This window comes from Heterodontus francisci, chromosome 6 (genome assembly GCF_036365525.1).
Source record: "Heterodontus francisci isolate sHetFra1 chromosome 6, sHetFra1.hap1, whole genome shotgun sequence".
NCBI lineage: Eukaryota > Metazoa > Chordata > Chondrichthyes > Heterodontiformes > Heterodontidae > Heterodontus > Heterodontus francisci.
The window spans coordinates 10,881,928-10,898,538 of record NC_090376.1 but is presented as its reverse complement, the minus strand read 5'-3'; the positions used below and the strand labels follow the sequence as shown (position 1 = coordinate 10,898,538).

General features: G+C 44.4%; 1 protein-coding gene across 4 annotated transcripts; it reads right to left on the bottom strand.

Annotated features, from left to right (window-relative positions):
• Positions 1 to 1,060: 1,060 nt before the first annotated feature.
• Positions 1,061 to 11,393, bottom strand: tsku (tsukushi small leucine rich proteoglycan homolog (Xenopus laevis)). Of its 4 annotated transcripts, XR_010975183.1 has the most exons (3): positions 11,167 to 11,360; positions 1,829 to 5,768; positions 1,061 to 1,539 (listed from the first exon to the last, which is right to left on the bottom strand). XR_010975183.1 is itself a non-coding variant. In XM_068033106.1 (2 exons), exon 2 carries the CDS (start codon positions 5,759 to 5,761, stop codon positions 4,682 to 4,684), a length of 1,080 nt encoding a protein of 359 aa, XP_067889207.1. In that variant the 5' UTR covers positions 5,762 to 5,768; positions 11,372 to 11,393; the 3' UTR covers positions 1,061 to 4,681. The 4 variants fall into 4 exon arrangements, 3 of the variants coding, with proteins under 3 accessions (XP_067889207.1, XP_067889205.1, XP_067889206.1); XM_068033106.1 differs by lacking the exon at positions 11,167 to 11,360 and adding an exon at positions 11,372 to 11,393 and having other exon boundaries at positions 1,061 to 5,768; XM_068033104.1 differs by having other exon boundaries at positions 1,061 to 5,768.
• Between the last annotated feature and the right edge of the window lie 5,218 nt (positions 11,394 to 16,611).

Sequence of the window (16,611 nt, the reverse complement as noted above, 5' to 3'; positions counted from 1 at the left end):
GTTCTGCCTCAGTGACCACAATGTAAAGGAGGTGGAGTAAGAGCACAGGAAGAGGCCATTCAGCCCACTTCCCACCTCTTTTTCTATGGCCATAAGGAAAGGGAAAAATTTAAAAAGCCAGGGTTTCCATTACTGATCTCGATCCAGTCACAACTATTGGAAATTGTGTGTGGATATTGAGCAAGATCAGAATGGGGCTTAGCTGCAATGCCCTCTACGATGGAATAGCCTGATGCATACATAAATAATGGACACCTTGGTGAAGTACTCAACAGAGTGTGGTTGGGATAAACGAGTTTGAATACCAACAGAAGCCAGCGCCTTCAGAGGGGGTGAACAAGTTTCCTTAATATAGCACAAGTGGGGTGGTGGTGGGGGGGGGGCGGGGGGAAGAGACAGGGGTGGTCATCAATTACTTAGAGCACTCTACTGGGAAGCTCAGGTACCCGTAAAAATATACCGCAGTCTTTATCACAACACCCAGCAATAAAATGTAACACAAGCCACTGCAGCCCCCTCTCATTGCATGGGTTGTGACAGCCTTTAAAACTGTCCTGCCTTGTAGAACTAATCACCCAAGGGCTGGTATAAAGATGTTTACGGCCATGGAAGCAACTTTGACGTCCCAGCCTGTCGGCCAGTTCATCAGCCTGCAAATCCTTCCACGACTCCACACTAAACTCCAAGGGAAGAGTGTGAAGATACAAAAATGTCAATATCAGCCTCGTCAATCAGCTTGCGAATCCTTCCATAACTTTGCAACTCTCCCTCCAAGGAAAGAGTGTGAAGATAAAACAAGCAGCAATATTACACCTGTCAAATCAGGAAGGGGAGGAGAAAGAGACAAGGAAAATGATTGAAACAGAGTGAACCCATCTATCATTCATATTTATATTGCACAATTATAAGGGTAATTACATTTTTAGCACCCATCCCACTAGGAAGTGACCATTTTAATCCACCTCAAATAAAATACAAGTGGTAATTAGGTTTTATCTCTCCCCGATCCAGGGACAAGCAGGATACAGATTTCAAGAACAAGTCTTTGATAGATACGTGATTGGTTTGTTTCATCAATATTTAATGGCAGAATTCAAATTACAACCAATGAAAACCATAAAAGCGACCAAAAGACAATATGGTGAAATTGGTGCCGAGAAACACAACTCCCAGCGAACTCTCTCGTAGATTGATTGTCACATTGCCCATCTATACCACAGGGATGCAAAGACAGCATTAGTGTTCATATATCATTACATACATCCATGAAATCATTCGTAGTTACAATTACAATAAAAGCACAGAAAGCTTTTTTTAAAGTTAGGTAGTTCTGCAAGCACTTTCAAAGGCAAGGACCATTTTCCTCTCCACTTTCATAATACTTTTCCCAAAAGCATGGATTCCGTGTGCTCAGGCAACGTCTGGCAGGCAGCCAATTGGCTACTATTCATCTGCCACTCTCAACAGTGTGCCTTCGTGGAAGAAACGCACTTCCTTCTTTAAGGCATGATTCAAATGGAACACAATCTTTTAAACTTCCTAGGAGATCAGCAGAAAGCAAAGCAGAGACACATTATGTTCAGCAGACAGACGGCTCCTATAATTAACAATACCCAACCTTCTCTTTGTCAAGTGCGCAGTGTGTAATTAGCAACCCTATATCCAATTTTTCAGGTACTAGATTGCAGGACACACGAACCTCCTTTATGGAATTATTAAATCGCCTTCACAATGGATTTATAAAGTACTTTGGTACCAATACACTAGTGGGGAGGGGGGGGGAAAAAAAGTTGTAGTTTAAGCTGTTATGAGGTTCTATTTTTCTCACCATTTCAGACACTCAGTGTTAGCTCAAAACAGTGTCAGATATAACAATTAGATGCTGAGCGAAGTTGCTTCTACTCTTGACTCCATACACCTCAGAACACCGAGCTCCCGTGACCTTAAGGGGAAGATCTGTGCTGCAGAACTGCGTGGGAAAACAAATTGTTTTAATCAAGTCTGGCCTGGATGTGAACCTGGGTTGTAAGGGAGAAATGGTTAGTGCCTAACTCACTGGACTAACACCACCCCCAAACCTATTTTAAAACTAAAACATAGAAAAATAGGAGCAGGAGTAGGCCATTCAGCCCCTCGAGCCTGCACTGCCATTCAACATGATCACGGCTGATCATCCAATCTCAGTACTCTGTTCTCGCTTTCTCCCCGTATCCCTTGATCCCTTTCGCCCCAAGAACTATATCTATGGAAACATAGAAAACCAAGGGATTTAGTTGAAGTCCATTGTACTTAAGTGAAATATGCACAACACCCTTCTGGAGAACTCCCCTGCTTTTCCAAGTAGTACCATGGAATCTTAGATATCTATCTGAGCAGGCAGACAGGGGCCTCAGTTTAAGGTCTCATCTGAAAGACGGCACCTCCAATAGTGCAGAACTCTAGTGTCAGTTGAGATCTAGTGCTCAAGTCTCTGGAGTGGGGCTTGAGCCCACAACCTTCTTACTCAGCAACAAGAATTCTACTCACCGAGCCACACAAGAGAGAAAGGAATTGAAGTTGGGTTTGTATATTTACCGTTAACAGTTGCAACACTGGGATGGATTACAACATATGCTCACATATTATTACAAAGTACTTCCTAATTTGACTACCCGCCTGCTTTCCTCATGAGCAGAGGAAGGGGATACAAATTTTGTTTGCCATACCTAAATAAGACTTTAGCACTGGTAACAAAACTGGGGTTGGGCAGGGGAGGGGGGTGGGGTTAAAAATAAAAAAGGACCATCTCTGTTTCCTAGGTGATGTTAATTCCCCACCTCAAATTACTCCGACAGTGAAGTAATAACAGGGGTGGCTCACTCTAGTGTCACATGATTCAGCATACTCTCTACAGGAACAAACCTCAATTGGAAGAATTAAACCTTTAATTGTAATTACCGGGCAACAATTCAAGAGTAACAGTATGAAAATTTAAACCTCATGCACCTAAAGTGATGCATTGCCAAAATTCCGAGGACACAAGGTCACATTTTAAAAAAACTAATTTCACATCTCCTGGAATTATGCTTGAACTGGACATTACCCAGCCGAGATGGTACAATAACATCTCTGCTTCGACTAACTCACCACTACTCATCTTGCACTCCTGAGGCAAGACTCTTGAAGCTTGGCTCAGGTGATTCTGAAAGACCCTGCTCAGCATCACTATTTCTAACAGACCGACCTTGGTTAAGAGAAACCCTGCACTGGAGCCAAGAGCTACAGCTGTGCATCGCTAATGGAATGAGTGTACAGTACAGACAATAAATTCTAGAAGGTCTTATCAGCAGGTGGTGGTGGGGGGTGGGGGGGGGGGGGCGGTGTGGTGGGAGATGAGGAAGAAAAAGCAGTTTCTGTACATCCCCTATTGGCTCAGCTATTTAAAAGTACAAAGTAGATCAGAGTTAGGGTTAGGAGCATCCTATGTTCAACCCCCCCCCCACAATTTGCACCAGGTCATGATGCTACAATTGAACCAATATCAACTGAGTCGGGCAGAGAAGAAAGCAAACATGATTCCTGCTCTTTCTCACTGCCCACTCGACTCCTGACTGAGGATGGGACCAAGCTCTGCTGTGATGCCTGCCACAGTCAAATAATCTGTCAAGCTCCATGCTGGAAAGTGCACGTTTGAAAGATGGTTGAGGTCGGGATCAGGGTCAGTTGTGATGCCTGTCCGCAGCCAAACCAACAGTCTGTCGACGTTCACAATCTAGGGTCACTTCACGACAAATGGAAACTTGGGGTAAGGTACCAAAGGGTGACCTTAAACCAATGAAACTTTCAGAATAGAGATGAGAAAAACTTGTTTTAAAAAGAAAAACCAAGAACATCAATAAGATGTGACGATACAAAAAAATGGAAGACATTGGAATAACAGCAAGATTATACAGTATAATATAAAGTGATCCGATGCTCCAGTTTTATTACTGAACCAAATATTGAAATGAATTGCACCCCAAGTAGAGGTAGATAGTTACACACAAATTCTGAATTTGTTGTTATTCAAAAAAAATTGGAGGGGGTGAAAAGAAATCCCAGCATGTGGAATGAGCAGCTCTTCCTGACCAGGTTTTGTGAAAGAAGCACAATTTATCAGTTTAAATCACCATCGACAGGTTGTAAAACTAAACCAAAATACTTAAAATAAAAATCTATTCCAGGACTGGAGTTCTGCCCATGGGTAAAAACATAAAACAAGAATTGAAGGGAGAGATCGTCAGCCCACCAAGTCTCGCCCACAGAGATAACATATTTTGCAAATTGCTATGTATCCACCTACAGCATGAATTGACGTTTGGGCAGATATTTGTTAAGAAACACAGGTCAGGTTAGGCTTGGCACATTCATACAGCCTTTTCTGTTTCTTGAAGGTTGCTACTCTTTTTCTCCTAATACCCACAGTTATCTAAGCAAATAAAGGCACAGAGCTGTTAACTTGAATATTCCGGGAGGAAAATTCCACACTTAAGGGCTTAGTCAAGAAATGAGAAACTTTTAAAGAGGGGAGCTCTTAGAAGATTTAAGATCTTTTGGAAATATAGGAAGTTCAATTAATGAAGGCACTTATTGTTTCATTCAAAGAGATGTGCACAGTAATAAAAAAACAAAGGCCCATCCTTCACTGCTGTTCAGATTTGGCTCATTTCAATTCCAAGATGTACTTAATGTCGGAGGACCCATTGACATCTGTGCAATGCAGTGTCTGTTCCTTCTGAATAAAGCCAAACTGCCGATGGAATGAACCTTCTTTTGCTGTCTTCCCACATCTCAGCAAGCTGGGCCCGACGGAGATCTTTTTAATGGAGGGTAGGTAGTTCAGAATGGCACTCGGTAGCACAGCAACTCCAGACTTTTCCAGTTTGAGCTCCTGCAGAGAGCGCAAGCCATCGAACACAGCCACATTTAAGGATTTCAAGTTCGTATTGTGCGACAAATCTAAGATCTGCAGGTTCTGCAGCCCTTTAAAACTGTTGGGAGACAGCTCGGTCAGTTTTGGAAGATCTCGAAGCGACAAATAGGTCAGTTCCTGCAACCCTGTGAAAGCACTCTCGGGAATGCTTGAGATTGCATTGCCTCCCAGATCAAGATAGCGGAGTGGAACATTAGAAAGGCAACGTGTTGGCACAGACTCCAATCTATTTCCCGACAAATCCAGACTATAAATATTGGGAACACTTTTATCAAGGCTTCGGACAACAGTGGTTATCAGATTGTCCGAAAGGGCCACACTTAGGGGCTTCCTATGTCCCTTGGATGTGAAAGTGTCCAGATTGATCTTATGCAGTTTGTTAGCACTAAGATCAATTTCTCCAAGAGGCAGATTTGAAAAGATTCCCTCTTCGAGTGCTTCCAGGGAATTATGACTCAGGTTTAGTGCCTCGAGGTATCTCAGTTTAGAGAAGGTGCTGGAAGACATGCCAGTAATCTCATTGTAGCTAAGATCGAGATTCACCAGCGTTGTGTAGCCAGGTCCTGTAAACATCAAGGGGGAGATGGCCTTCAAACGGTTAGAAGATAAGTCCAGATAAGAGGTATCCAATGGTATGGGGATGACCATGAGGTGAGGTCCAACACCACTACAGTCAACTTTGGTCAGACTGAAACTACTAAACATTCCGAAACTTTCCACTTCACAGTGACAACCTGGGAAGCAGGTCATCAGGCCACCATCACAGGAGACAAGGAACACGACCAGAACCAACCAGGCAGAGCAAGCCATTGTTTACCTACATTGTAAGAGATAAAAAGAGGTTACAAAAGGCTGGCTAGAAACTGTTTGAAGTGACACAAAAAAAAAGTTAACTGAATTGAACACAGCATTCAAAAAAACAAGTTTGCCTACAAGCCATCCCTTTCACTTGAGCCAGATTTGGCCCAGAGATTGGACAGAATTGCTTAAATCAACTTTAGTATAAAGTATTACGGGAGTGGAGGTAGTGAGCATCCCACTAAGCCAGTGAAATTGTAAGACTGTACAGCAAGAGATCCAGTACATAAGTCTCCTTTAAGAAGTACATACAAAGGCTCTTTCTTTCTAGTAAGGCGATACTGCGGAACTTAACCAAGTAGCAATACTAAAAGCTATTGAGTAAACAACAAGATGTTATTTTGATATCAATCAGAAGAGAAAAGTACTTAATGTAAACAAGCCTAAGGAGGTATTTATGAGATACAGCACTGAAACAGGCCCTTCGGCCCACCGAGTGTGTGCCGACCATCAAAAACCCATTTATACTAATCCTACACTAATCCCATATTCCTACCACATCCCCACCTGTCCCTATATTTCCCTACCACCTACCTATACTAGGGGCAATTTATAATGGCCAATTTACCTACCACCCTGCAAGTCTTTTGGCTGTGGGAGGAAACCGGAGCACCCGGAGAAAACCCACACAGACACAGGGAGAACTTGCAAACTCCACACAGGCAGTACCCAGAATTGAACCCAGGTCGCTGGAGCTGTGAGGCTGCGGTGCTAACCACTGCGCCACTGTGCCGCCCTAATGTGTGCATTTTACACCATCTCTATATACGGGGAGATGGTGGCTTAGCAGTCATGTCACCACCCCCCCGTCCTTCCAGGGAAATGGGTTCAAATCCCACTAATGCAGCGGGTAGAATTTAAATTCAATTAATAAAAAGAATTGAAAGCTAGTCTCAGTAACAATGCCATTAATTAAGAAGTTCAATTAATTAATAAAAATCTGGAATTAAAAGCTCATCTCACTAATAGTGCCATGAAACTATCATCGATTGTCATAAAAACCCATTTGGTTCACGAATGTCTTTTAGAGAAGGAAATCTGCTGTCCTTACCTGGTCTGGCCACCTACCTACACTAGGGGCAATTCACAATGGCCAATTTACCTATCAACCTGCAAGTCTTTGGCAACGGGAGGAAACCAGAGCACCCGGCAGAAACCCACACGGTCACAGGGAGAACTTGCAAACTCCACACAGGCAGTACCCAGAATCGAACCCGGGTCCCTGGAGCTGTGAGGCTGCGGTGCTAACCACTGCGCCACCCAAACATGTTGCATCTTCTCTTGGCAGCTGACTGCATAGGACATAGGCCGAGTTGAAGGAGAACCGTTTGAAAGTTGGTAAGCTAGGCAACAGAAATATAGGGAACAACATACAAGAAGGCAAAGACATATTACAAAAATTATTGTATGTAATCAATATAGGAATGTTTGTTAACCAAGTCATAGACATCTCACACCTTTTCCTACTGCTTGTGACATGCTCAGAATATCCCTCTCTCACTTTTCTCGGCTAGACAGCAAGCCTTGGTGCTTTGTCACTAAATGCTATATATCTATGGCATAGAACACAAGAAAGAGGAGGAGGCCATTTAGCCCCTCGAGACTGTCTGCTGATCTGCGACCAAACTTCATCTGTCTGCCTTTGCCCCATATCCATGAATACCTTTGGATAGCAAAAATCCATTAATCTCATTTAAAATTTACAATTGGTCGAGCATCAACTGCCATTTGTGGAACAGAATTCCAAACTTCTACCACCTTTTGTGTGTCGACCTGTTTCCTAATTTCACGCCCGACAGGTCTGGGTGCTCTAATCTTTAGACTATGCCTCCTCGTCCTAGACTCCACAATCAGTGGAAATAGTTTCCTTCTATCCACCTTATCAGTTTCACTTAATATCTTGAAAACTTCAATCAAATCACCCCTTAACCTTCTAAATTCCAGCAAATGCTTCTCTAGTTTGTATAATCTCTCCAAGTACTGCCACTTGGGTCAGATAACAGAAGCTCATCTGCAACAGACCAGGATCTGTCAGACTGTAGGCTAGAGAAACTGGGATTGCTCTCCTTAAGAGCAGAGACAGTTTAGAGGAAATTTAATCATCTTCAAAATTATGAGGGGTTTTGCGAAGAGCCGATAAGGAGAAACTGTTTCTACTGGCAGGAGAGTCTGTAACCAGAGGACACAGATTTAATTGTGAGAATAACCTGAAGCGAGATGAGTTTTTTTTTAAATGCAGTGAGTTATGACGATCTGCAATAAACTGCCTGAAAGGGTGGTGGAAGCAGATTTAATAGTAAATTTTCAAATGGAATTAGATATATTCTTGAAAAGGAACCATTTGCAGGGTTATGGGGAAAGAGTACGACAGTGGGAATAACTGGATAGCTTTCTCAAAAGAACTGCCACAGTGAACTCCTGATCTCACCACCAGCTGGGAAGGGAGGGGAGAAAATTGGGAACACAATTTTGGATGCATGAGCTGAAACTTGACCAGTGTTGTAAATATGACTGGAGTAACAAGCCATAAATGAAAATTAAAGTGGTTTGATTTTTACTTCTAGGAGTTAAGTTTCTCCCCGAGTCACCACTCCCAACTAACATGCAATTGTTCACATATTAGTAGCTAGCTGTTACTGAATAAAAGATATTCTCAAACAGTGCCAACAACGTCAGCACTTACTTTAAATAAGAATTACAAAGTTCTGACTATTGAATCCAAATGTAGTTTTACTTTTTTTTTTGGTTTAACAAAACACAAGAAAGCACTTTGGGGTCGAGTAAACTCTCATAATCGGGGCGGAATCGGCCAAACAAATGCCAAAGATTGGGGAATGTTAAATCGGAGTTACGCCCCAAATTAGGTACTTTCCGTGACTTTTTCAACCACTGGTTCAAGGCTCAATCCACCTGAATCAGGCCCCAGCCACAAACAGACAGGTCCCTGTTCCAGATTCCGCTGATTGCACTAACTTGCTCATATTCTCAGGGGGCAAAGTTACTAGATGGCACGTTTTCAACGTTTCTTTTTTACATCAAAGAGGATTTATTTGACTAGTATATGCCAATTTAATGAAATGGTTTAGTATACTTTTTTTTTTAACCCAAAAAATAAATTTCAGTGATTTCAATACCAGGTTATTCACGGGATTGGACTATTACCAGCCACTGGAACCGTCACACTCGCCCTCCTCCTCACCATTCGCCATTATATCTCGACCTTTTTAAAACATTCATTCTGTGCTCGGCTACGTGAAATTTGCCACTGACTGAACAGCAGAAAATCCCTGCCCCAGAAGGCGGAATGTACATCGGGACCTGATTTCCATCCCAGTCCCTGCAACCAAGCTGGTGTGCATTCTTCCTGCCCCCAGCGATAACATCAAGATAAAGAGATTATTCAGTGCACTATAGACAGCAGCGACTCGCAGTTACTATTGAGATCAGCGTTTGGGAAAAGGACGTCTGGAGGCGCTTTTCGACTTGGTGAACTTTTACCTACCGCTAGCTGGTGGCTATTTTAACATCTGTAAATACTTCCAGCAGATGCAGGTCCCAGGGTGTTTCTGCAACCCCGCACAGAGCATACAAGCAAAGAATTTCCTATCTCACACGGGAGGTCACCGCTTTAGGTAGTTTACATGTAATTACATCCTCACTTTTAAAATTCAAACTCTGTCATATTGCTTTTGTTGAGATAGTCAAGAACAATTCATAAATAAAAAACAGAAAGTGCTGGAAATATTCAGCAGGTCTGGCAGCATCTGTGGAGAGAGAAGCAGAGTTAACGTTTCAGGTCAGTGACCTTGCATCAGAACTGGCAAAGGTTTAGAAAAGAATTAAGTTTTAAGCAAGAGAAGTGGGGAGGAAGGGGGTTTGGTAGGGAAGGTGTGTGATAGGGCAGAGGGCAGGAAAGATTAATCTCTGCAAGTGAACCCCACTTCACCTTTCATCCGATTTCCCATGCACTCCCAAATAGACCATGTACTTGAGGGAACACGAGCGGAATGCCACACTGTGCAACCCTTGAGACTAACTTTTTTACAGGGTAATTTATTTTACAAGTTAACAGAGACTCCTTGTGATGGATTATTACAAAGCCCCTTGTTTTGAACCCCGGTATCCCCCATGGTAAATCGTCGAATGCATCCAATAATTTTTGCTAGAGATTTCTCTTTTTAAAAATGGGGAAAGGCAGAACGAGATCTATCGTTCTTTCTCTCCCAGTCCCCTCTCATCCTCCGGAATCGTTTGAGCACAGAGTGAAGATAAATTACGGTGGCAGAACCATGAAGGAGGGGGGTTTGGGGGAGAGAGATAACGAGCCGGTGAAGGATTCGAGATCCCCGGGGAAATCGGTACACAAAAGCAGCGAGTGACTTGGTTTATTTGGCAGCAGATCACTTGCAAATGAAAACCACTTAACAGAAAACTGGTTCAAAGCTCCAGCTCTCTATTCCCCCCCCCCCCCCCCCCAAAAAAAAGTTTCAGTCAAGCTCACCTAAGGAATTCCTGATTCCAACCTTTTAATTCCAGAGATCCTAAACAGCGTAGAGAGGAAAAAAAACTTTTTTTTTTAAAGATAGTGCCCTTCACCCGACTGGCGAGCTTTGCACTGCAGTCAGAATAAAAGACTTCAAGGGCTAAGATTTCACCCGTTTTCATCTTTTCCCTCACCCGTGGATTGAAGAATGAATTAACAATTTGCAACTTGGGTGCTGTGATTTACTCCCGCAAACCAACGCTGGTGAAATACTGACCCCGTAGTTTAAAAAAAAGCGCAAGGGGAGGGAAAAGAGAGCGGGGAATAAAAATGAGTTCAGGGCTTGAAATTTGACGCGTCTTGCTCTTCAACTCAGCTTTAGAAATTCACCTCAGTGTGCTTTTAGAAAATCCTTAAAAATTTCAATTGTTACCAATCCGTTTAAAGAAATCCTCACTTTTGGAAAAGAAATAAGACTTTTTTTTATATAAAAGAAAAGCTGAATTCTGTGCATTTCCTAGAGGTAAAGTTGGTTCAGTTTTGGCATGCCGTTGACTCTTACAATCTACGTGCTCTGCTTTCAAGATTTCGAGGCTATTCGAATAAAGAGAGGAGAAAAACCACTTTGGCTACGTTTTAAAGTCGGTTAGAACATCATAGACGCGTAAACTTGGCAGAAACTTCTGTCGGCCACGCAATAGCAAAATCATTGTTTTCATAATCTATTTTAAAATAAAAATTACTAATGTTCAGATTCACATGTGGAAGAATGCAAACTTTTCACGTGAAGATAACTATTTTTTTGCTGCGATCAGAGATCCAAGTGTCTGCCTTGATAACGAAGGCTCGTTTCCTTCGAAGTTCACAAACTCACCGGCACTGCAACGTGTACAGCCAACACTACAGGCAAGACAGGCTGCGCAATCCAGCCCGCAGTCCTCGGTTCTGCTTCCAGTTTTAATGTAAAGCTCTCATTATCTCAGTCCAACTTGCAAACATCAACACAACCTTGCACGCCCTTTGCCTTTCAGGTCCAAACAGGGAGAGGAATATATATTAGATTAAAAAAAAAAGCACACCTTTAGACCGGCCCATCACCCGCCCCACACATTAACGAATAAGAAGGCACAATGACCCGCAATTCATCCGGAGTGAGTTTCAGCATTGCACCACGTGGGGGAGAGAGTGAGACAGATACACACAGAGCGCGCGGGCAAACTGACCAATCCCCAGTGGCGCCGCATCGGGCTGACGTTCGGAAATGGAACGTCCAGTTTGTGAATGGAAACATGAATACTATCAAATTTACGACTGACATTCACAGAGATTTATACACAAGCACAGTGTCTGCACTGTGTTGCTGAGCTAAAACTTCATAGGTTCTTGTCCCCTCTCGAGAGCCTTAAGTGTAAAATATAAACTGATACACAACTGCAGTACGAAGGAGTGCTGCACTGTCAGAGGTGCCATTTTTCAAATGCGATGTTAAACCGAGACCCCCTCTGCCCTCAGGTGGACTTAAACGTTCCCGTGGCACTATTTGAAGAATGGGAGTGGTGTATGGGGAGGATGGTTCTCCCCAGTTTTCTGGCTGATATTTATTTATCCCTCAACATCGACTTGTCTGTTTCCATCTCTGGGGATAGGTTCTCTACTAATATCCATTATAAGCCCACCGAATCCCACAGCTACCTCGACTACACTTCTTCACACCCTACCTCCTGTAAGGACTCCATTCCATTCTCCCAGTTTCTCCGTCTCCGACGCATCTGCTCTGATGATGCTACCTTCCATGACGGTGCTTCTGATATGACCTCCTTTTTCCTCAACCGAGGATTACCCCCACTGTGGGTTGACAGAGCCCTCAACCGTGTCCGGCCCATTCCTCGCACCTCTACCCTCACCCCTTCCCCTCCCTCCCAGAACCGTGACAGGGTTCCCCTTGTCCTCACTTTCCACCCCATCAGCCTCCATATCCAAAGGATCATCCTCCGCCATATCCGCCACCTCCAGCGTGATGCCACTACCAGTAGCATCTTCCCCTCCCTTCCCTTGTCAGCATTCCGAAGGGATCGTTCCCTCCGCGACACCCTGGTCCACTCCTCCATTACCCCCACCACCTCGTCCCCGTCCCATGGCACCTTCCCCTGCAATCGCAGGAGGTGTAATACCTGCCCATTTACCTCTTCTCTCCTCACTATCCCAGGCCCCAAACACTCCTATCAGGTGAAGCTGCGATTTACTTGTACTTCTTTCAATGTAGTATACTGTATTCGCTGCTCACAGTGTGGTCTCCTCTACATTGGGGAGACCAAGCGCAGACTGGGTGACCGCTTTGCGGAACATCTCCGCTCAGTCCGCAAGCAGGACCCTGAGCTTCCGGTTGCTTGCCATTTCAACACTCCCCCCTGCTCTCATGCCCACATCTCTATCCTGGGATTGCTGCAGTGTTCCAGTGAACATCAACGCAAGCTCGAGGAACAGCATCTCATCTACTGATTAGGCACACTACAGCCTGCCGGACTGAACATTGAGTTCAATAATTTCAGAGCATGACGGGCCCCCATTTTACTTTCATTTTTAGTTATTTTTTTCTTTTTTTCTTTTTTACATTTTTTACAATCTTTTTTTTGCATTTATTTCATTTCATCTTAGTTTGTTCAGTTGGCTTACCCACTGTTTTTTTTCAGGTTTGCATTTGCTGCTGTTCAAATATTCAGTCCGTTAACACCTTTTCTGTACTAATGCTTTGTCTTTCAACACACCATTAACATATTGTTTGCCTTTGCTCCATGACCTTTTGGTCAGCTATGTGGCCTTGTCCAATCTACACCTCCTTTGTTATCTCTTGCCCCACCCCCACCTCACTTGTGACTTTTCTAATATTTGTCAGTTCCGAAGAAGGGTCACTGACCCGAAACGTTAACTGTGCTTCTCTTTTCACAGATGCTGACAGACCTGCTGAGTGGTTCCACCATTTCTTGTTTTTATTTCAGTAAAAAGATTATCTGATCATTATCTCATGCTGTTTGTGGAAACTTGCTGTGCACAAATTGACTGCCATGTTTCCTAAATCACAACGGTGATTGTACTTCATTGGCTGGAAGGGGACACCCGGAGACCACACAAGGCATCCTTAACTTTCAAACCTCACAGACTTTCATTTTACATGGGATGTGGGCGTCACTGGCAAGGCCAGCATTTGTTGCCCATCCCTAATTGCCCTTGGCAACTGAGTGGCCTGCTAGACCATTTCAGAGGGCAGTTAAGAGTCAACTGCATTGCTGTGGATCTGGAGTCACATGTAGGCCAAACCAGGTAAGGACAGTAGATTTCCTTCCCTAAAGGGCATTAGTGAACCAGATGGGTTGTTACAACAATCATCAATAGTTTTGTGGCACCATTTCTGAGACCAGCTTTCAATTGCGAATTTCTATTTATTAATTAAATTTAAATTCCACCAGCTGCCATTACCACTATGCCACCATCTCTCCACAGACAGATTCAGTCACAATAAGGGATAGACTTGGTTGGCCTCATAAAGGATGATAATGCAAATAAAGATATTCAGACACCATTCAAGACTTGAATTGACAGCAAACATTCTCCATTGTGTAACAATGACTGGGCCATCAAGCTGTCTGCAGAGACAATGTACAGAGGGTAGGGTCATATGTGCTGTAATCGGTTTAGAAAGTCTTTGCTCGAGTCGCTCTAAACAGGCTCCAGAAGCTGGCCGAGCGCGTCTGCCCTGAGGCACAGTGTGGCTTTCGTGCAGAGAGATCGACCGTCGACATGCTGTTCTCCCTTCGTCAGATACAGGAGAAATGCCGTGAACAACAGATGCCCCTCTACATTGCTTTCATTGATCTCACCAAAGCCTTTGACCTCGTCAGCAGACGTGGTCTCTTCAGACTACTAGAAAAGATTGGATGTCCACCAAAGCTACTAAGTATCATCACCTCATTCCTTGACAATATGAAAGGCACAATTCAACATGGCGGCTCCTCATCAGACCCCTTTCCTATCCTGAGTGGCGTGAAACAGGGCTGTGTTCTTGCACCCACACTTTTTGGGATTTTCTTCTCCCTGCTGCTTTCACATGCGTTCAAGTCTTCAGAAGAAGGAATTTTCCTCCACACAAGATCAGGGGGCAGGTTGTTCAACCTTGCCCGTCTAAGAGCGAAGTCCAAAGTATGGAAAGTCCTCATCAGGGAACTCCTCTTTGCTGACGATGCTGCTTTAACATTTCACACTGAAGAGTGCCTGCAAAGTCTCATCGACAGGTTTGCGGCTGCCTGCAATGAATTTGGCCTAACCATCAGCCTCAAGAAAACGAACATCATGGGGCAGGACATCAGAAATGCTCCTTCCATTAATATTGGCGACCACGCTCTGGAAGTGGTTCAAGAGTTCACCTACCTAGGCTCAACTATCACCAGTAACCTATCTCTAGATGCAGAAATCAACAAGCGCATGGGAAAGGCTTCCACTGCTATGTCCAGACTGGCCAAGAGAGTGTGGGAAAATGGAGCACTGACACGGAACACAAAAGTCCGAGTTTATCAAGCCTGTGTCCTCAGTACCTTGCTCTATGGCAGCGAGGCCTGGACAATGTATGTCAGCCAAGAGCGACGTCTCAATTCATTCCATCTTCGCTGCCTCCGGAGAATCCTTGGCATCAGGTGGCAGGACCGTATCTCCAACACAGAAGTCCTCGAAGCGGCCAACATCCCCAGCTTATACACACTACTGAGTCAGCGGCGCTTGAGATGGCTTGGCCATGTGAGCTGCATGGGAGATGGCAGGATCCCTAAAGACACATTGTACAGCGAGCTCGCCACTGGTATCAGACCCATCGGCCGTCCATGTCTCCGCTTTAAATACATCTGCAAATGCGACATGAAGTCCTGTGACATTGATCACAAGTCGTGGGAGTCAGTTGCCAGCGTTCGCCAGAGCTGGCGGGCAGCCATAAAGGCGGGGCTAAAGTGTGGCGAGTCGAAGAGACTTAGCAGTTGGCAGGAAAAAAAAAGCGCAAGGGGAGAGCCAACTGTGTAACAGCCCCGACAAACAAATTTTTCTGCAGCACCTGTGGAAGAGCCTGTCACTCTAGAATTGGCCTTTATAGCCACTCCAGGCGCTGCTCCACAAACCACTGACCACCTCCAGGCGCATATCCATTGTCTCTCGAGACAAGGAGGCCAAAGAAGATAAACTAATCAAGAAGAGACAATGTACAGAAGGTGAGGTTAAACCTGACCAAAGGGTTAAGGTGGACTATAACCTAATAACGAAGGAAGGAACCCTCGGAGGGGGCCATAAATGACAGGTGCTGGGACAACTCAAGGCACATCGATTCAAGAAGAAACCAACCTACAGTCAAGAGAACACCTCAAGAAAGAAAACGGCGCCACAGCAGCTCGGAAGGCGAGGACCGAGGACACCTATATCCTACTGTATAACAACTGCTGTTGGTTAAGTATTCTTGCTGTACATAATTAACTCTCTATTTTGATTAAGAAGCTGGAGTTTCTCTCTTGTGAGTCAAAAGCTAGTCAACAACCCAACTAAACACACAAAAAACTTACAATCATTGACCAGAAACTGAACTGGACCAGCCACATAAATACTGTGGCTACAAGAGCAGCTCAGAGGCTGGGAATTCTGCAGCGAGTAACTCACCTCCTGTCTCCCCAGTGCCTGTCCACCTGTTACAAAGCACAAGTCAGGAGTGTGATGGAATACTGTCCACTTGCCTGGATGGGTGGAGCTCCAACAACACACAACAAACTCGACACCATCCAAGACAAAGCAACCTTCTTTATTGGCACCGCATTTACCACCTTCAACAATCACACCCTTCACCACCGATGCACAGTGGCAGCAGTGTGTACCATCTACAAGATGCACTGCAGTAACACATCAAGGCTCATTCGACAGCACCTTCCAAACCTGCAAACTCTACCACCTAGAAGGACAAGGGCAGCAGACACATGGAAACACCACCACCTTCAAGTTCCCCTCCAAGCCACATACCATTCTGACTTGGAACTAGATCACTGTTCCTTCAATGTCACTGGGTCAAAATCCTGGAACTCCCTTCCTGACAGCATTGTGGGTGTACCTACACCCCAAGGATTGCAGCAGTTGAAGAAGGCAGCTCACCACCACCTTCTCAAGGACAATAAGAGATGGGCAATAAATGCTGGCCTAGCCAGCGACACCCACATCTCATGAACGAATAATAAAAATTATGTAGAGCCTTGGTGAGGCCGCACCTGGAGTATCGTGCTCAGTTTTGGTTTCCTCATCTAAG